General features: G+C 41.2%; 1 protein-coding gene across 1 annotated transcript in view; it reads left to right on the top strand.

The window, feature by feature from the left end:
- LOC133762097 (phosphatidylinositol 3,4,5-trisphosphate 3-phosphatase TPTE2-like) overlaps positions 1 to 20,835 on the top strand; it is a 110,750-nt gene that overhangs the window by 4,288 nt on the left and 85,627 nt on the right. Inside the window, exons 2-4 of the mRNA XM_062195171.1 lie at positions 1,659 to 2,046; positions 14,020 to 14,065; positions 15,826 to 15,954. Coding sequence (XP_062051155.1) covers positions 1,659 to 2,046; positions 14,020 to 14,065; positions 15,826 to 15,954 — 563 coding nt within the window. The remainder of the gene's footprint in view (positions 1 to 1,658; positions 2,047 to 14,019; positions 14,066 to 15,825; positions 15,955 to 20,835) is intronic.

Raw genomic sequence — 20,835 nt, 5'->3', positions numbered from 1 at the left:
CATATCAAAACTTATGGGATACAGCAAAAGCAGTGTTAAGAGGAAAGTTTATAGCAATAAGTGCCTATATCAAGAAATTGGAAAGGCACCAAATAAATGAGCTATAAATGCATCACAAGAATCTAGAATAATCTAGACCCAAAACTAGTAGGAGAAGAGAAATAATTAAAATTAGAGAAAAAAATAAACAGAATTGAATTAAAAAAATACAAAATGAAGAGGTTGTTTTTTGAAAAAATGAACAAAATTGATACACCATTGGCCCAACTAACGGGGGCGGGGGGGCACCTGGCTCCTGGCTTTGGATCGGTGTAGCTCCAGCTGTAGTTGCCATTTGGGGGCTGAACCAACGGAAGGAAGACCTTTCTCTCTATCTCTCTCCCTCACTATCTAACTCTATCTGTTAAATAAAAAAATTAAAAAAGTTGCGTTCTATTTTATTAGTTGCTCAAATTATCACTCTGAGAACTTATTTTACTCCACTAAAGTAAGTTCAGACTAGATTTAACACTCCAGAAGTCTTTACTAAGTATTATTTTCATAAAATTGCCATTGCTTCTAATTTAGATTAGAATAAAATTCTAAAGAATTTGCTTTCTCTAATGCCATTACTGCATCTTAAGAAAAGTCAGTGACACCTTCATAAATAGATCACTGAGGCAGTGTTCAAGAAACATCCTTCAGTCAGTGAATGCAAGGAGGTCTACAGTGTGACAGTGCCATGGATGATTAGCAGAGCAGTACATAGCCTGACTTCATTCAGAGTGGCTGTAATCAATTTTGAGATGATGTTGTGGACAAATACGCAATACACAAAATAAAAATCGAAGAATCACAGCATATATTATCCTTAAATTTTATAACCTGTGTTTTATGGGTAACTTTGGTTTTCTGAAAGGCTAGCAGTATTTCAGTTATTTTGATACATTAGTGTGAACTTTGAGTTGGCAGAGGTACCCTAACTAAATACCATTATGTTTGGTACTAAGTGATATACCTTTCAATAAAGTTATTGAAATGCAAAAAAATACGGGTATATGAGAACTCAAACAACTCAAGAGTAAAATGCCTAGCATTTAAGCCACTGGTTAGGATACTGTCTTGCCATATCACCATGCCTGGTGTCAAGTCACAGCTTTGTTCCTAAATCCAGCTTTTTGCTGATGCGTACCCTAGGAGGCAGCAGGTGATAGTTTAAGTAATTGAGTCCCTGCTGCTGATGTGGGAAGTCCGAATGGAGTTCCTGGCTCAGCCTGGCTCAGCCATGGTCACTGTAGGCATTTGGGGAGTTGGTCAGCAGATGGAGGTTTTCTCTGATTCTGTGTCACCTGCTGATTTCCCAATTAAAAAAATAAAGCAAATAATCTAATTTAAAAATAGACAAAAAACCTGAATACACATTTCTTGAAAGAAGACATGAATGACCAACCAGTACACTGAAAAAATTCAGCTTTACTACTAATAATTGAGAAATTCAAATCAAGAAAACAGTGAGTTATCAGTACCCTAGATGAAATGGTTCTTATTAAAAAGGCAAAAGGTAACAAGTGATGGCAAGGATGTGGAAAAAAGGCATCCATAAACACTATTTGCGGGAATGTAAATTAATATAGCCATTTGGAAATCAGATTTTAGGTTCCTGAAAACATCAAAAATAGAACTACAATAGGAGTTTCGTTTCCCACCGGCGTCTCCACCTCGCGGGAGCAGCCCGGGCCACTGGCGGCGCTTCAGCACGCGCGGCTCAATGGCTCGGGGCCCAGCAGCCCGACGCCCTCAACGCCCTCGATGCCCTCGACGCCCTCGACGCCCTCGACGCCCTCACGGCAGCGGCCACTGCGCAGGCCGCCGCGGTCGCCGAGGTGACCCAGGTGCTGTGCGCTGCCGGGGGCACCTTGGAGCAGACAGAGCTGAGATGCCGCTTGCGCCTGGACGCCAACGCCCTGGAGCGGCTGCTGCGGGTGCCTGGGCGCTTCACGGTGTTGGTGCGGCCGGTGCAGACGGCGGGGCGGCGGCAGCTGAGCCAGTGGCGCTGTCAGTGTCCCCGTAGCGCCAAAAAAACGACAAAACAACAAACAAAAAAACGGCGGCTCCTCGGCTCAATAGGCTAATCCTCCACCTGTGGCACCGGCACCCCGGGGTTCTAGTCCCGGCCGCCCCTCTTCCAGTCCAGCTCTCTGCTGTTGCCTGGGAGTGCAGTGGAGGATGGCCCAAGTCTTTGGGCCCTGTGCCTGCATGGGAGACCAGGAGAAGCACCTGGCTCCTGGCTTCGGATCAGTGCTGTGTGCTGGCCCCAGCGGCCACTGGAGGGTGAACCAACGGTAAAGAAAGACCTTTCTCTCTGTCTCTCTCTCACTGTCCACTCTGCCTGTCAAAACAAACAAACAAACAAAAACAACTACCATAGGATCAGCAATCCTAGGTATCTGTTTATACTCAACAAAGTGACATCATTGAGATTTTCACGTCCATATATTGCAGGACTATAGCCAAGATAAGGAATCCAACTAAATGTCTAACAATAGATGGATAAGGGAAATGTATTGGGGGCCCACACTGTGGCATAGCAGATAAAGACTCTGCCTGTGGTGCCAGCATCTCATATGGGTGCTGATTCGAATCCTGGCTGTTCCACTTCTGATCCAGATCTCTGCTATGGCCTGGGAAAGCAGTGGAGGATAGCCCAAGTCTTTGGGCCTCTGCACCTGCATGGGAGACCTGGAAGAAGCTCTTGACTCCTGGTTCAGATCAGTTGAGTTCTGGCCATTATGGCCATTTAGGGAGAGAACCCACAGATGCAAGATCTCTCTCTCTCTCTCTGTCTCTTTCTCTCTCCCCCTCTACCTTTCTGTAACTTTGCCTTCCAAACAAACAAATCTTAAAAAAAAGAAAGAAAATGTGGTGTTTATATACACAATGGACTACTATTCAGCAATTAAAAAAATAAAGCCTTGTTATTTGCAACAACATGATCAGAATTGGAAAATACGTTAAGAGAAAGGCCAGGCCAGAAAGACAAATGAATATAGTAGAACCTCATTAATACATAGAATCTAAAATGTTTAGCTCATAGAAATAAAGAATAGAGTAATGGTTACCAGAGACCTGAGAGAGTAGGTGGAAATGGGAAAGATTATGGTCAGCAAATTAAAATTTAAAGTCAAAGGTTCTGATCATTATGGCATAATGGGGTTAAGCCTCTGCTTGTGACACCCACAGTGGAGTCCAAGCTGCTTGACTTCCAGTCCAGCACCCTTCCATGTGCTTATGAAAGCAATGTAACATGGCCCAAGTACTTGGGCTCCTGCCAACTATGTGAGAGATTTGAAGTTCCTGGTTTTTGGCTTCAGCCTGGCCCAGATCTGGCTGTTGTGGACATTTAGGGAGGGAACAAGGATAGAATATTCTCTCTCTCTCATGCTCTCTCAAATGAATAAGTACATCAGTCTTTTTAAAAATAGTTACAATTAGGAGGAATAAGTTTTAGTGTTCTATTGCCTAGCTGGGTTATTATTGTCAATAATAATATACCATATATTTCAAACTAGCTAGAAGAGAGGACTTTAAATGTTTCACTGCAAAGAAATAATGCTGGTGTCAATGAATGTTTCTTTTTAAAGATTAATTTATTTATTTGAAAGTCAAAGTTACACAGAGAGAGATGAGGCAGAAAGAGATAGAGAGGTCTTCCATCCAATGGTTCACTCTCCAATTGGCCACAACAGCCGGAGCTGTGCTGATCTGAAGCCTGGAGCCAGGAGCTTCTTCCAGGTCTCCCACACGGGTACAGGGGCCCAAGGAGTTGGGCCATCTTCTACTGCTTTCTCAGGCTGTAGCAGAGAGCTGGATCGGAAGTGGAACAGGCGGGTCTCGAACTTGCACCCATATGAGATCCTGGCACTTCAGGCCAGGGTGTTAACCCGCTGCACCACATCGCTGGCCCCAGAGAATGTTATTTACCGTGATGTGATCATTACGTGATATATACATGTATTGAAATATCACATTGTACCCCATGACTCTGTACAACTTTAAAAATATTTCTAGAAGGGCTGGCACTGTGGCATAGCAGGTAAATCTGCCACCTGTCATGCCAGCATTCCATATGGGTGCTGGTTCGAATCCTTGCTGCTCTACTTCCAATCTGGCTCTCTACTATGGTCTAGGAAAGCAAAAGATGGCCCAAATCCTTGGGGCCCAACAATCCATGTGGGAGTCCTAGAATAAGCTCCTAGGTTTGGATCAGCCCAGTTCCTGTCATTGCGACCATCTGGACAGTGAACCAGCATAGGGAAGACCTCTCTCTCTCTCCCTCTCTCTCTCTCTCTGCCTCTCCATAACTCTACCTTTCAAATAAAAAATAAATATATCAAAAAAATATTTTAGGGGCCAGCATGTGAGACTTATTGCTCTCTCTCTCCTTGGAACTTTTCCTTTCAAATAAATATTTTTATATAACTTGAAAAAGCAAAAACATTGAGGCCGGCGCTGTGGCTCACTCAGTTGATTCTCTGCCTGTGGTGCTGGCATCCCATATGGGTGCCAGGTTCTAATCCTGGTTGCTCCTCTTCCAGTTCAGCTCTCTGCTGTGGCCCAGGAGGGAAGTGGAGGATGGCCCAAGTGCTTGGGTTCCTGCACCTGCATGGGAGACCAGGAGGAACCGCCTGGCTCCTGGCTTCAAATCAGCACAGCACCAGCCGTGGTGGCCATTTGGGGAGTGAACCATCAGAGGGAAGACCTTTCTCTCTGTCTCTCTCTCACACTGTCTGTGACTCTACTTGTCAAAATAAAAAAGAAATTAAAAAAAAGAAAAAAACCAAAAACATTTAAAAATATATTTGTACTTATTTGAGAGAGAGGGAGAGGGAGGTCTCCCATTTGCTGGCTTAATCCTCAAAGTTTGCAACAGCCTAGGCTGGGACAGGTAAACTCAGAAGCTCACAACTCATTCTAGGTCACCCACATGGGTGGCAGAGAACTCAATACTTGAGCCATCATCTGCTGCCACCATACTGAGGCTGTGCATTAGCAGAAAGGTAGAATTGAGAGCAGAGCAAGGGCTGAAACCCACGCACCCTGATATGGGAAGTAAACATCTCAATCAGCATAACTGTTCCACCAAATGTCAGCCTCTGCAGCCTCTGAACATTTTTTTAAAAGACACTGATTACCATAGATGCTCCTGAAAGAAAATCTCAGAAATCTCAATCTCTCTCTGTCATTGTCTTAGAGTTTTCTTGTGTGAGTATGTGTACCTGTGTCTTCGTGTATGTGGACAAAAACATGTACTCACATTTTATTGGTTACTCTGTCATGGGTTACTTTTGTTGGGGCATTCAGATTTGAGATAACGGTTTAAAATGGTACATGTTCAATATGCTATGTAATTTTAAGCTTACATTTTGTGTCTTTGAATTTTGACTTAGTTTATCTTTACATATTCATGTGCATATCACCAATTTGGACTGGCATGTCCTTTTTGAAATTAGAAATGAGGTTTATACATCAATGCTGAATATCCCAGACTCATAAAATACTAATACAGCAAGATTAAATAACTAGAATTTTTAAATTTTTATTTATGTATTTTATTTGATAGGCTCCATCCAGTGGTTCACTTTTCCAAATGTCCACAAGAGCCAGAGGTAGGCCAGGCTGAAGCCAGGAAGTTGAAACTCCATCTGGGTTTCTTATGTTGGTTGAGGTACTCAAGTACTTGAGCCATTATTGGCTGCCTTCCAGGATGTGCATTAGTAGGAAGCAGGGTTGGAAGCAGAGGAGCCAACTCTAACCAGGCACTCCAATATGTGATGTGAGCTCTCCACTATGAGATGAGAGTGTCCCAATTGATCTCTTAGCTTTTGTGCAAAATGCTCACCCCATGTAAGTGGATCTTAATGCCAAAGCATAACATCCTTTTCCTATGAAATCCATTTCAAGTTCAATTTCCATTTTTAGTCCTTATATTTTTGTTCTCTCAAAATTCCTGATTCCCAATTCCCTCCATCACATCTTTAATTTCACCCATTGTGGTTGTATTTCTTGCCCAAAGGATAGGTTTGAGAAGCTGAAGCCTTGAGGCAGGGACGCTATCTAATGTGATGATGTGTGTGTGTTTGGAGCATCAGGTTTGTATGGTGGCCAAGTTGTAGAGGGTAATGGATAGACCAGAGTCTAATTAGATGAGGTCTCTTCTGCTTTCTGTCATTGCTACTTCCATGTTGCTTCAAACAGGATCCTCTCTTTACTTTCACACTAGTATAGTCTCTGCACAATAACTAGGGGTAATAAACAGTAGGAATAATAAGTTCCCCTCAATAAGTTTTTCTTCCTCTTCCTACCTTAACCCCCCCAAAAAAACAAAAAATATTCCATACTGAAGCTTACTGTGAGAGGAGGGTAAAAGCTACATTAAGGAAACACTATTATATAGATGCTCTTGACAGTGAATAAGCAAAATCCTAGTCTTTCTGTATGCTGTTTGTGTGCATTCTTATATTTCATGAACACGTGTATGTCTAGAGAGAAACAGATGGAAATGTGTACTTATTCATTTATATCTTATATTGGTTTGTCTACCTGAGGGTTTCAATTCATACAGGACAGTGCTAAAGGATTAAAAAGGTACACACTAAGACACCATATGAGATTCTTAATTTTTTTTATAAATTTTTTTTTGACAGGCAGAGTGGATAGTGAGAGAGAGAGAGAGAGAGAGAAAGGTCTTCCCTTTTACCATTGGTTCACCCTCCAATGGCCGCTGCGGCTGGCGCATTGCGCTGATCCGAAGCCAGGAGCCAGGTGCTTCTCCTGGTCTCCCATGCGGGTGCAGGGCCCAAGCACTTGGGCCATCCTCCACTGCACTCCCGGGCCATAGCAGAGAGCTGGCCTGGAAGAGGGGCAACCGGGATAGAATCCAGCACCCCGACCAGGACTAGAACCCGGTGTGCCAGCGCTGCAAGGCGGAGGATTAGCCTGTTAAGCCACGGCGCCGGCCAATTTTTTTAAAAAAAGATTTATTTATTTATTTGAAAGTCAGAGTTACACAGAGAAGGAGAGGGAGAGGTAGAGAGAGAGATAGAGAAAGGGAGAGGGAGAGGGAGAGAGGTTTTCCATCCGCTGGTTCACTCTCCAATTGTCTGCAACAGCTGGAGCTGCACAGGTCTGGCTGGAGCTTCGCAGATCCGAATCCAGGAGCCAAGAGCTTTTTCTGAGTCTCCCATGTTGGTGGAGGGGCCCAAGGACTTGAGCCATCTTTTACTGCTTTCCCAGGCCACAGCAGAGAGCTGTATCAGACGAGGAGCAGCCGGAACTTGAACTGGTGCCCTTTCATATGGGATGCCGGCACTGGAGGTGGTGGCTTAACCCGCTATACCACAACATTGGTCCCCTTGACTTAGTTTTTAAGCTTAGAACATTTACAGTTACTTTTCAATTTATAAACTTAGATGTCCTCTAAACAGTGCACCTGTAAATCAATTATTAGCTATTTGGAATCTGATGTGTCACCTTCCCTAGAAATGACACTTTCTGTGATCAAAATGTATATTTATGTCTAAAAAGCAATTCACAATTTAAGTACAGCTCCTTACTACTGAAACTGATAAAACAAAAAACAGCCTTTTTGGTTTATATTATTTCAAATACCTGTAGGGTTTGTAGTTGCTCAACTCTAATTGCATCTAATATCCTGCCCCCTATTCCCTCTATCACCTCTCCTCACATTCACCCATCAACAGTTGTTTTTCTTGCCCATGAGGTATAATCAAGTATCTGCACACCTGGGACTGGGGTTCCATCCAGTGTAATGGTGAGTTTGGATTTTGGCACCAGCCTCACATGGTCACAGAGATTCAGAGAGTGAGGAACTCCCACAGGTCTCTTCCTTTATGCTGGGGTCTCTGCTGTCTACCCACTGCTACCTCCTCCTTATTTCAAAAAGTAGTCTCTCCTCTCTTGACTCACTCCAATAGAGTCTCATACACAAGAAATCTGACAGTTTTCCAAGAGGTTGGCTACAACAAAGAATGACAAATATGCCAACAGGAAAAAGCATCCCTCTTACAATACACTCCTCTATAACCAACTCTATCTAAAAGAACTGGAAAGATACTGACAGATGTTACAGTGAAAAGATTTCAAAAGTATCAAAAGATATGCTGTATTGCCATGGAGGCACCTAAGAGTACTTTCACAAATGTTTATCTCTTTCTTGTTCACCTTTTCTGTAGTGTATGTTTGTAAATGTGTGTTTCCAGAAGGATATATGGATATATATTAATTTGTGTGTGTGTGCGTGTGTTTGAACTAAGGGATTTTAGGAGTATATATTTGAGAAGCCAGCGCTGTGGCATAATGGGTAAAGCTGCCACCTAAAGTGCTGGCATCCCATATGGACACTGATTCCAGTCCCAGCTGCTGCACTTCCAATCCAGCTCTCTGCTATGGCCTGGGAAAGCAGTAGAAGATGGTTCAAGTCCTTGGGTCCCTGCACCCACATGGGAGACCCAGAGGAGGCTCCTGGCTTCAGATCAGTGCAGCTCTGGCCATTGCAGCCAATTGAGGAGTGAACCAGAGGATGGAAGACCTCTCTCTCTCTCTCTCTTTCTCTCTTTCTTCTGTCTGTCTGTCTCTGTCTTTCCTTCTCTCTGGGTGTAACTATGACTTTCAAATACATAAACCTTTTTTTAAAAAAAGAGTGTATATGGTTGAACTTGAGGTGTAATTCTGAACTTAATTTTCTTGGGTAAAAAACCTAAAAGTACTCCAGACATAACTGATTGATATTTAAATATTCATGTATATATCACCGTTTGAATTCATTGTGCCATTTTTGTTAGAAATGAGATTTTCTATGTTAGTAATCAATATTTTAGTTTTGAGAGAATTTTTTTCAATCTTATATTTTTCTTGAGTCAAAAGCCTATAGACATAAACTGAATGATCTTTAAATTCCATGAACGTATCACTGTTTGAACTCAATGTTTCATTGTAATTAGAATGAGGTTTTTGGGTCAGTGCCATGGTTCACTTGGTTAATCCCCCACCTGTGGTGCCAGCATCCCATATGGGTGCTGGGTTCTAGTCCTAGTTGCTCCTCATCCAGTCCAGCTCTCTGCTTTGGCCTGGGACAGCAGTGGAAGATGGTCAAAGTGCTTGGGACCCTGCACCCACATGGGAGACCAGGAAAAAGCCCGTGGCTCCTGGCTTCGGATTGGCACAGCACTGGCCATAGCAGCCATTTGGGGGGTGAACCAATGGAAGGAAGACCTTTCTCTTTGACTCTCTCTCTCACTGTCTATAGCTCTACCTGTCAAATAATTAAAAAAAAAAAGAATGAGGCTTTCTACACCAGTAGTTAATATCTTAATCCTGAGAAAATGTGCCTCAAGATTTATGTAAAACTCTTTATTATTACTCTAGTAGCTGATATTTCAATGCACTTGTGTAAATCACTTATTTGAACTTGGAAGGTCTTTTTAAAAATTAATAGTAAGGCTTTATATACCAGTTGTAAACATTTCAGGTCTATGAAAATGGAAGTTTATCCAGAGTGAAGTAAGTTATATTTAATCCCAAGATGTAAAAGTATTTTAGGGTTACATTTATGTCAAATTTAACTATAAGTTATAGGAAACATCCCTTTTATCCTAACTATATTTCATATTCTGAAGTCCCTCCACCACGTCCTTATTTCCATGCATCATTGACTTTTTTGCCCATGGTATATGGTCAAGTAGCTACAGGCCTGAGTCAGGGACTCTCTCCTAAATGATGCTGAGAGGAGGTCCCCAGCCATAGATGTTGGCAGAGCTCTGGATGGAGAGGCACAAATCCAGGTTCCATTAGCCCTGATCACTTCTGCGGAGGGCATAGTGGTTCCCTGACTACTTCTTCCTCCTCTTTGCTCCAAATAGAAATCTCTCCTTTTTCATCCCATTTTAGCAGAGATCCACAAATGAGAAAAATGAGAAACCTGAGTTTCCTGAGGGATTGGTGGCTATCACCTATAAGTGCCAAAGATACTGACTGGAAGAGGCATGCCTTTCACGACTTTTGCTCCACTTCCAATCCAGCTCTCTGATAATATATCTGGGAAAGCAGCAGAAGATGGCTCAAGTGCTTGGGTCCCTGTACCCACATGGAAGACCCGGAAGAAGTCCTGGTTTACTGGGTCAGCCCAGCACCATCCCAGTTGTTGTGGCAATCTGGGTAGTGAACCAGTGACTGGAAAAAAAAATGCCCCTCTTCTCTGTACCTCTGCCTTTTAAATGAAGACAAAAATTCTTTTTTTTTTTTAAAGGAAATAAAACTTTTATCTTCCACTAAGGAGTAGCAAATGCCTGTGAAATCAGCAATGCTTCCAGATGATGTGAACTCTTGGTTATTACCTAAGTCCCTACCAGTGAATGAGGTCTTAAATCTTTTTTAAAAAAGATTATTTTGGCCGGCGCCGCGGCTCACTAGGTAATCTTCCGCCTTGCGGTGCCGGCACACCAGGTTCTAGTCCCGGTCAGGGCGCCGGATTCTGTCCCGGTTGCCCCTCTTCCAGGCCAGCTCTCTGCTGTGGCCAGGGAGTGCAGTGGAGGATGGCCCAAGTGCTTGGGCCCTGCACCCGCATGGGAGACCAGGAGAAGCACCTGGCTCCTGCCATCGGATCAGCGCGGTGCGCTGTGGCCAGCGCGGCCATTGGAGGGTGAACCAATGGTAAAAGGGAAGACCTTTCTCTCTGTCTCTCTCTCGCACTGTCCACTCTGCCTGTCAAAAAATTTAAAAAAAATAAAAAAGAGATTATTTTGTTTATTTGAAAGAGTCATAGAGAGGAGAGACAGTGAGATATTCCAGCTACTCATTCACTCCCCAAATGCCTGCAATGGCTAGGGCTATTCCAGGCAGAAGCCAGAAGCCAGTAACTTCATCTGGATCTGCCATGTGGGTGGCAAAAACTCAAGTAATTTGGCCATCATCTACTTCTTTCTCAGGTGTATTATGAGGAAGCTGTATTGGAATAGGAATAGCTGAGGCTCAAACTGTAAGTCTGATACCAGTGCTGCAACTGGCAGCTCCATCCATTGCACCACAACACCAGTCCCAATGGCTTTTCTACTTTTCAGCATTTTCTTTGAATTCAAATTTACTTTAGGCATGCATCACTCCACTCCACCTAGATTTCCAATTCTCAAGTCTCTCCATCACCTTCCTACCTTCATACAGATTTCACTTTCCTTCATATAACATATAGTCAAACAGCTTCAGGCTGGAGCCATGGGAAACCTCCAAAAGGAGGTTGGGTTTGGGCCACCAGTCTCACATAGTGACGGAGTTCTGGAGGATGAGACACCACCAGATTCCATTAGCTGTGATAGCTCCCCATAGATTTCTTTCTTTCTATGGCTTACTGTAGTATAGACCATAATGAAAAACTTTAGATAGTTTTGTAAGGAATTGGATGCTACTAACAATAACAAACACACTAAGCAGTAAACATCCCATTCGTGATTTCTGCCTGTTTTACTCAATTAGATCTAATAAATATACTTGAATTTATTTACAGATCCTATAGTGAAAAGGTTTAGATAGTGTCAAATAGAGTCTATGTTGCTAAGGATACTCCTCACAGTGAATATTACATATCCTGACCTCTCTTTCTTTTCATGGGTTTTGTCTACATTGTGTGTGTGTCTGTGTGTGTGTTTGCATGTGTGCATGCTGTGAACAGAAGTTTGTGTAAAAATGTGTATCTATTGATGTGTGTACATAAAAGATTTGTACAGATCACTTAAAAAATTTCATGAAGAACGTACATTATATTTTAATTCTATTTTCCGTTAACCATTTCAAGGCCTCAAATATGCATGTCTATATTTACATATATGTACATATGTATACACAAACAAAGGAGGGCATGTCAAAGGTCTGTAGAAGGGGCCAGCACTGTGGCTGACTGGGTTAAAGTCCTGGCCTGAAGTGCTGACATCCCATATGGGCTCTGGTTCTAGTTCTGGCTGCTCCTCTTCCCATACAGCTCTCTGCTATGGCCTGGGAAAGCAGTAGAAGACGGCCCAAGTCCTTGGGCCCCTCCACCCACGTGGGAGACCTGGAAGAAACTTCTGGCTACTTTCTTCAGATTGGTGCAGCTCTAGCCATTATGGCCATCTGGGGAGTGAACCAGTGGATGGAAAACCTCTCTGTCTCTCCCTCTCTCTGTAACTCTGTCTTTCAAATAAATAAAATAAATCTTTTAAAAAAGAGTCTGTAGAAGACATATCCATGATGACTGTATCAAGATGCTCCACTGACTTCTGCCCTACAAGCAACTAAAGGAACTGGTAGATAGCTACATCTTGTGGTGATTGTTCAAAGAACACTAGAATTCAGCAAGGTGGGATCAGAATCCTATAAAGACAGGAAAAATTAATGAAAGAATATGTTGCTGTGGATTCATTCTGAGAGGAGAAGTGTAGTGGGGGCAAGAGGCATGGAATCACCACACAGACCCCGAGAATCGGGACAAAGCAGGCCAGAGGCAAGCAGCCTGCAGACTAGTTTATTTCAGTTGGTACAGCTGCTTATATAGCCAAGGCAGCCAATCCGGTCAAGGGGTGGTTTATGCCATAACCAATCACAACTGTTGCCAGGCAGTATCCAAAGCCATCCAATCACAGCCTGTTGCCAGGCAGGCTCTTCTGCCAGTGGCCATCTTGGCATGGCCTTTTCATTCCATCACATTTCCCCCTATTCGTTTATTTTTGAGCAACGGGAGGCATGATTCTTGGCCATATCATTGTTGACCCTGTTTCCTTGGGGTCTCCGTACGTGGCTGTGCCTATCTTAGGTTATCCCCCAGGGGATCTTACCTGTCTTTGACTAACCAACCCTCAAAATGGGAGACCACAGGAGTGCTTGCTCAGATGGGGTAGAAATGAGGAGCAATGGTAATCAGGAATGGCATGACTGCACGCTGGCTGTGGGCCATTTGAGAGGCTGACGAGAGCTAGTGGAGTATAAAACAGTGGCTAAGGGCAGTTCCTCATGGCAAGATGATAGGATAGGTTTGCCTGCTAAAAAGGAGGACTCTCAGTCTTGTTCAGCTGGTTCTGGTTGACAGTTGCAGGCTTGATGTTTCTGGCTGGTACCCAAATGGGCATGTCCCACATGGTAAATGTCTCATCATTCTCTCCTAGCCTGTAGGGTTTCTGATAAGTCAGCTGTGAGTCTAATTGGAGATCCTGTGAAAGTAATCTGGCATTTCTCTCATGCACATTTTAGAATATTTTCTTTGTGTTACTTCAAAAGTTTGACTACAGTGTTTCCTGGTGAAAGTCTTTTCTGGTCACATCTATTAGGAGTTTTATGTGCTTTCTGTACTTGGCCATCCCTTCATTCTCCAAATTGGGGAAGTTGTATGTAATTTGTTCAATAAAAAGGTCTTCTAATCCATTCTCTCTTTCCACACCTTCCAAAACTGTTAACACCCATATGTTGAGTCCTTTGATAGTATCCCATAAATATCCAACATTGTTTTTATTTTTCTGATTTCTTATTTTTTTTGTCTGACTGTAAAATTTCCAGAGACTTATCTTCTAACTCAGATATTCTTTCTTCTGCTCCACCAAGTCTGGTTAAAGTTTTCCACATTTTTTATTTTATCTATTGAATTCTTAATTTTTAAAATTTCATTTTGATTCCCCTTTAATTTCATGGGAAAATTTTCATTCATACCACATACAGATTACTGTAATTCCTGAATTTGCCTCTGGTGACTTCTAAGTAATCCTATAATCAATTTCTTGAAATTAGTTACTGGCATTTCATTAAACTTTTCATCTTCAGATTCTGGTATTGAAGTGTTTTTTTTTTTGTGTTCCTTTGGGGGGGGGTCATGTAGTCTATTTTTGTTTCTTGAATTTCTGCAATTGTTTTTAAGATTTTTGGAGATATCCAGAGTTTTTTTTCCTCTTGATGGGTTTTATCTTTGGACTATGCCTCTATGGCTTAGTGAAGTCTTTTCTCTTTCAGAGGTGTATGAAGGGTATTACCAGAGAGCTCTGTTCAGTGTTGCAAGGTGAGGGGAATGTCCAAGGTCACAACCAAGTTGGACATGCTAAAAGTTCTCTTTTTTATTATTATAGGTGAGGGCATGATCAGCTCTACTGGTATAGTCTCAGACTGAACTCCTCTCCTCCAAGGCAGCTAATTCCTGGGCGCTATCCCTAGTGGGTGCAGTATTCATCCATGCTGCCACAAGAACCACACAAAGTATCCATGCCATCTTCAATGTGAGCACAGATCTCTCAGCAATGGCCTTCCCAAGGCAATCAGGGAGCCTGGAGTGTGTGGAGCTTCCCACAGCGACTGCCCAGAGACCCAGCCATACCCTGTGCCCTCCTACACAGCCACAGTTTTTCACTCTCCCTGAACACAAGGCTCCCACAGTCATGGGCACCCAGCCCCTTGTCAATTCTCCCAGTCAGACTCAGGACATCTCCTCTCGGGTGGCTACTGGTTGAGTGGACACAAGCTGGTGCAGCAGTTACCTATGTCAAAATGGCACCTACCCTCTCTCAGCTAGTTACAGGATGCCATTGTAAGATGGCCAGAAGGAGAGGGAAACAGGTCCCTTTGTTTTTCTTTGGAATGGTAGGTACACTGTCCCTCACAGGGCTCCAAGCCAGACTCATGCCAGGCTCTACCCACAGCTTTATGGCTCTCACCTCACTGTCCAAAGATGTTGTTGAGGCTCTTGGCTGCTGGGGTTCTGTGTTGTGTCTGTGTGCTGTATGTCCACATCCTCTACTTAGATCTACAGCATCCTTCTAACTTATGTGGAGTTCCCACTGCAGTTTTCTTCTTAACTGTTCCCTGAGATTGCACTCTCTCCACTTTTTTTTTTTTAACTATATTCCCCTTGACTAGAGCAGTAATCTCCATTCCCATTCTACCATCTTGGAATCCCTTGGATGTCTCTTTTAAAATATATGCTTTGGAATGATTTTCTCTCAGGCTATGAAATCCCTTCTCTTTCTCCTAACTGTCTTTTGGAGAGAAGTTAAAAAAATTTGATGAAGTCTAATTTGCCAATTTTTATTTTGCAGATAGTGTTTTTGGGGTTGTGTCCAGAAAACTTTGCTTAATACAGGCCATAGAGTGTTCTCCTGAAATTTAATTGAATTTTAGTTTTACATTTATTTCTCTGTGTTTTGGTATGATGAAATTTACATATTGAAGTTAATTTTCCAATCAACAAACCTCCATTTTTTGAAAATACTACTCTGCATGGCTGATTTCTCTTTTCATCTCTGTTGTCTATTTGTGTAGGTATATACCTTGATTTTTGATTCTTTATTATTCTTTCGATTTTTAATTGATTTTTTTACTTAAGTCTGTCCTATACTGTTTTGCTTATACAAAACTTGTGTTTTGAAAATCAACTCATGTTTGCCCTCCAACTTTGTTCTTTTTTCAAAGTTGTTTGGCTTATGCTAATTCCTTTGTATTTCCACATTAATTTTAGAAACACTTGCCAATTTCTACCAAAATTTTCTTAAAGCCTAATGGAATTTTTGATTGAGATTGCATTGAATTTGTACACTCTTTTGAGGAAGAACTGACATGTTAACTGTATTGACTCTCCCAAACCACGAAGAAGATAAAGCTAGTTTTTGAAGTGTCTATGTATATAAGAATCCCCTCCATTATATACAAGAGAAAAAAACAGATTGAATAATCTCTGCTTTGAATTATTCTTCTGGAGTATTTGATGTTGGTATACTCTGTCATCCAACTGTAAAACAAAGAGCATGTCTCTTTAAAAAATCTTTTCAGTCTGGGACCAAGTTCATTCCATTCTTTCCTCACAATGGTCTCAGGACCACCAGAATCTGTGGTTGCCATGGACATGGAATTTTTGTTCCTTCATTGGCATGTTCGCAGCCAAAGGCATAGGACATGGTGGTAAGGATCTCTGAGCAAGGTCCCCCTATCCTATCCCCTGCCCTCTCATTCTCATGAAAAGAGTGGAGGTGTATAGCTGGAGAAAAGGGAGGGAAGAGAGTGGGGATGGGCTGTGAGTCTTTAGGGCTCATAGATGGGAAGATAGCTTTGAGCCTAGTGGTGAGAAGAGCACTGATTAACATTCTCTCCACTCTGGAGGACCTCCCAAGTCTCCCTTACCCTCTGGGACCAATGAACAACTAAGTCAATATTGGTTAAGTAGCAGTGACCTTGTTGCTGGCAAGGAATTGAGTGAAGATTTGACTTAACAAACTTGGATTTGGGGAAATTAAAACAAGAAAAAATATATATATACATATACATATATATGTATATATATATATATATATATATATATACACACACAAACACACACAAGAAAATATGAAAAAAGGGAAACAGGTATTCCGAAGGATAGTAGGAGAAGAAACTTGAATCAAGGTCTAAAAAAAGTTAGCTTTCTTTTAGGGGAATCTGCAGGAGTACACAAGACTGAGACCTATTGTATCCTGTTGTTTCTAGCCTCTTCTGAGCCTTAGTAAGAAAGAGAAGATTCTTAGAAATCCCACTTTGCCTTGGCTGACCCTAGTTCACATCTAAAGATGTGACTCTACCACATCTCTGTATCACCAGGTTGTAGATTGGGAGCTTGGGGATTTCTACCTCCTTTAGCGATGAGTTGGTATCCACTCAAAGGTATGAAAGTTACAGGTGGCTGTGGCATAGGTCCAAAACTCAAAATCGACATTTATGCCCAAATTAGACTATTATTTAAAAAAAATTTTCTATTACATTTTATTTTTCTCTCCTTGCCAAGAGTTTAGGGGCTTATGGCAAATTGGCTGCCTAAGTATAGTCATCAGTTGTTTTTCCCTGGCAATGTGATTGGAAATGTCTTGTTTTCCAGTGACTTCCACTTTTCTTACATGACACAAAGCCACTGGGTGTAATGTTGAGGGACACATCTCTTTTCTCACACTTCTTTGATTTATTCTGCAGAATATTTCAGGATGGAAATATCACAAGTCACTATGATGATACAGATATTGAGATATAATAGATTTTGTTTCACTTTCTGCATTCTGTGTAGCAACTGGGTGATCTTAAAAATGTCTATTCTGGGGCCAGTGCTGTGGCATAGCAGGTAAAGCTGCTGCTCTGGCATAGCAGGTAAAGACAATGTCTGCAGTGCCAGCATCTCATTTGGGTGCATTTTGAATCCCAGCTGCTCCACTTCCAATCCAGATCCCTGCTAATGGCCTGAGAAAGCAGCCAAGGATGGCCCAAATGCTTGGGCTCCTGAATCCATGTGGGTGATCCAGAAGGTCTTGACTCCTGGCTTCAGATCAGCCCAGCTCCAGCCATTGCAGCTATCTGGGGAGTGAACCAGCAGATGGAAGATCTAACTTGCTCTGTCTCTCTGTTTCTCTCTATAACTGCCTTTCTATGAAATAAAAAAAAAACTTTTAAAAACAACCAATAAGTTTCAAAAATAAATATACTGTAGGTAAACTTACATGTTGTCGAATGTTCAAAAATTTTGTTTTCTTCTTTTGGAACTACAATATCAAGAGCAAATACAGAATGCATGTTCCACATGAGTGATCAAATTACATGGTACTGTAGATTTCCTATCTTTATGGATTCAGTACCTTAGAAATGCTGATCCATACCTAATAAGTTCTATGTAAGATTTTCTAAGTTGAAGGATATGAAAGGTGTCTAAAGACATTGGATATAAAATTCACAAGTGCTTTTACTTTTCTTAGATTTTGGATTGAATTTAACCACATGGCGATATGAAGAGATTCAAAAAGAATCGTCAGTATCGCTGGTTCTCTCAAAAGAAAAATACTAATACGTAAGTGATATTATTCGAATGTACTGAATCTTAAACATAACTTTCAACTTTAGTTAATGTGATAGGCAATCTGTACATTCTTCCCTGCTAAATATAAACTGTATGGAGATGAAATTTGTCAAGCTCACAGAATAAAGACCTTGTTAATCTATGTCTGAAATGTCCTTAAAAACACTAGTTTTGATGGTGTGATAACATGCATGTACCAATCACTTTATGCTTTTCTTATGGGAAATCTGGTTGCCCTACCAGAGGATGATGTATTCTGGAATGATAAGCTAAGTCCAACTCAGGAAATCATTCCACATAGAGGCCACCACAAGGGCTTCAGCTGTCTTGTCTTGATTAACACCTGAAATGTTGTTAATTACTACAGTAAAGGTCATGAATGTGTTTTTATTAGTGACACTGGGGCTTACAACTTAGCATGAAAATGCTAAAACTGTATGAATATTAAAATCTGTGGATCAGATGAATGCTTATACAGATAGCCCCGCCTTTTATAAGCACAATTTAAGAATCTGAATGAGATCTGTAAGTGTATACCAGAGACTTGTCCCTTAGGTGTTCCTATCTGAAGCCAATTGTTTAAGAGAGTTTTTGCCTCCTGAATATTGGAAATATATCCCATTTATTGTATGGATGTTTCATGCCCAAGTATATTGGTGTCCCAAGAAAAAATGATTGGCTGTCCTAGTCTGTCAGCTGGATCTGAGGGGTAACTTGAATATTGACCAGTTCTCTTCCTCTATAGAACCCATCAGGAGATTATATCCAAAAGCTGTACTTTGGAAATTTATATTTATTAAATAAAAGTTAAAAAAAACAACCATTAGGAAAATCTGGTAATCATTCAATGAGGCTGCCTGCATCAAAAACTCATATTGCCCTTTTTGTCAGTATGAACTTTTTCCCTAAGGTGATTTATTGCTGTATCCCCAGCACATCCCTTTGGTATTCTTTTTGAGAGATAGCAGATACCTATAGATATCTTTCTTTTTATAAAGGTCATTTTTTTCCTAAAGACCTATCAGCCATGCTTCAAGGACATCAGAAGATCAGATGAGAACTTGAAAGACTCCTTTCATGGACCCTCAGCCCAGGCAAAAATGATTGGAAAATCCACTATAGTCCTTATTTCTAAACAGTCAAAGAATAACATAATAATCATGTCTGTCTGGTCTTAGAGTTTTGATCTATTGTTCAGAGTCAAAAACTGGTTTGCTAAAGGGACAGATAAATAGCATTTAATATGCTGTTTCTGTAATGTGTTTCTTACATTTTTGTCAGAAAGAGGTTTGTGTTCAAATAAGTCAGGAACCACAGCATATTCTGGTCACCTTCTAGAGATCCAAAGTATTTATAAGAGAAATGTTGTGGGGCTGGTGCTGCTGCACAGTGGGTTAAGTCCACCACCTGCAGCACTAGCATTGCATATGGGTGCCAGTTCAAGTCCCAGCTGCCCCTCTTCTGATCCAGCATTCTTGCTAATGTGCCTGTGAAAGCAGCAGATGGTCCAAGTACTTGGGCCCCTGCATCCATGTGAAGGACCTAGATGAAGCACCTCGCTCCTGGCTTCAGCCCGGCCCAAGCCTGGTTGTTGGGGCCATTTGAGGAGTGAACCAGCACAACTAAGATCTCTCTCTCTCTCTTTTTTAAGTTTGCCTTTCAAATACATAAATAAATCCTTAAAGACAAATGAAATGTGTGCAATCAATTTCTCGAACTTACATAAACGTTGGAAAAGTCAGGTAAAGTATTATGGATAAGAGAATTCAAATCTCATGTCTACTACTTCTAGCTGTGATGGTAGGCAAGTTAGTCACCCTCTCTGAGGCTAATTGCTTTCATATATCAAATGGAGATAATAATACTGTAGACTTCATAAGACTGTGAGAATTGAGGAATTATGATATGTAAAGTATTTGAATAGCACCTGAAATATAAGTGCTCTTATTTTATTTTGTATTAATAATTTCCAAACTACTGTTTCATTATAAACCTTTGGGGGAATGTTGGCTTAATCATAACTGAGTATGACTGAAGGATAGTCACAGGAATAGATGCTGATGTGTTCATTTGAGGCAAGCGTTGCCAAAGGAATTTCCTGTGGAATTTATGAACCATTAATTTCATTTTTGAAATTTGTTAGGCACATGTGCTAGCTGAAAGTTAGTCTGAAGAAAACTTTTCAATGTAAAAAAAGGTTGAAAAGTGAGGTCTCCCACATGGGTTCAGGGGTTCAGGGGCCTTTATACAATGAACTCAGAGAAAAGTAAAAAAGTTATTAATATCATTGTATTAAAGTCACGTTAAATGTAAATGATCTAATACAACAATTAAAGGATAGGGTTAGACAGAAATAATAACAACATTCAACCATATAGTTTCAGCAAAAAACCTACTTCAACTGTAAAGATACTAGTAGAATAACATGAGAGAATGGAGGAAGATATTTCATACTAACACTAACTTTGAAAAAGCAAGAATAGCTGTATTAATTTCAGAAAATGCAGAGTTCACACTAAGGAACTTGTCAACTGTTAACAAGGGACAATAAGTAATGATAAAGCAATGTTTTTTTTTTGCAAGAAAACATAACGATCCTTTTACCCGACACCTCACCCAGAAGATATACAGACAGCCCATAAGCATATCAACAGATGCTCATAGTCATACATTGGTAGAGAACTGCAAATTAACACAATGATAAGATACTAATACGTGTCTATTAGAAGGGCTAAAATCTCAAACACTGAAAATACTAAATACTGGCAAGGATGAGGAGCAGTAGGAACTTTCATTCATTGCTAGGGGGAATGCAAAATTATGCAGCCACTTTTCAGAAGAATTTGACAGTTTCTTGCAAAACCAAAAAATAGTCTTACCATACAACCCAGCAACTACACTCTTAAATATTTACCCAATTGGGTTGAAAGTTATGTCCACATGAAAACATACATACAGATATTTTTAGCGGC

The sequence above is a fragment of the Lepus europaeus genome, chromosome 6 (assembly GCF_033115175.1).
Source record: "Lepus europaeus isolate LE1 chromosome 6, mLepTim1.pri, whole genome shotgun sequence".
NCBI classification, from domain to species: domain Eukaryota; kingdom Metazoa; phylum Chordata; class Mammalia; order Lagomorpha; family Leporidae; genus Lepus; species Lepus europaeus.
Note: the sequence above shows the minus strand (reverse complement) of the source record. Positions and strands in the feature narration are given on the sequence as shown.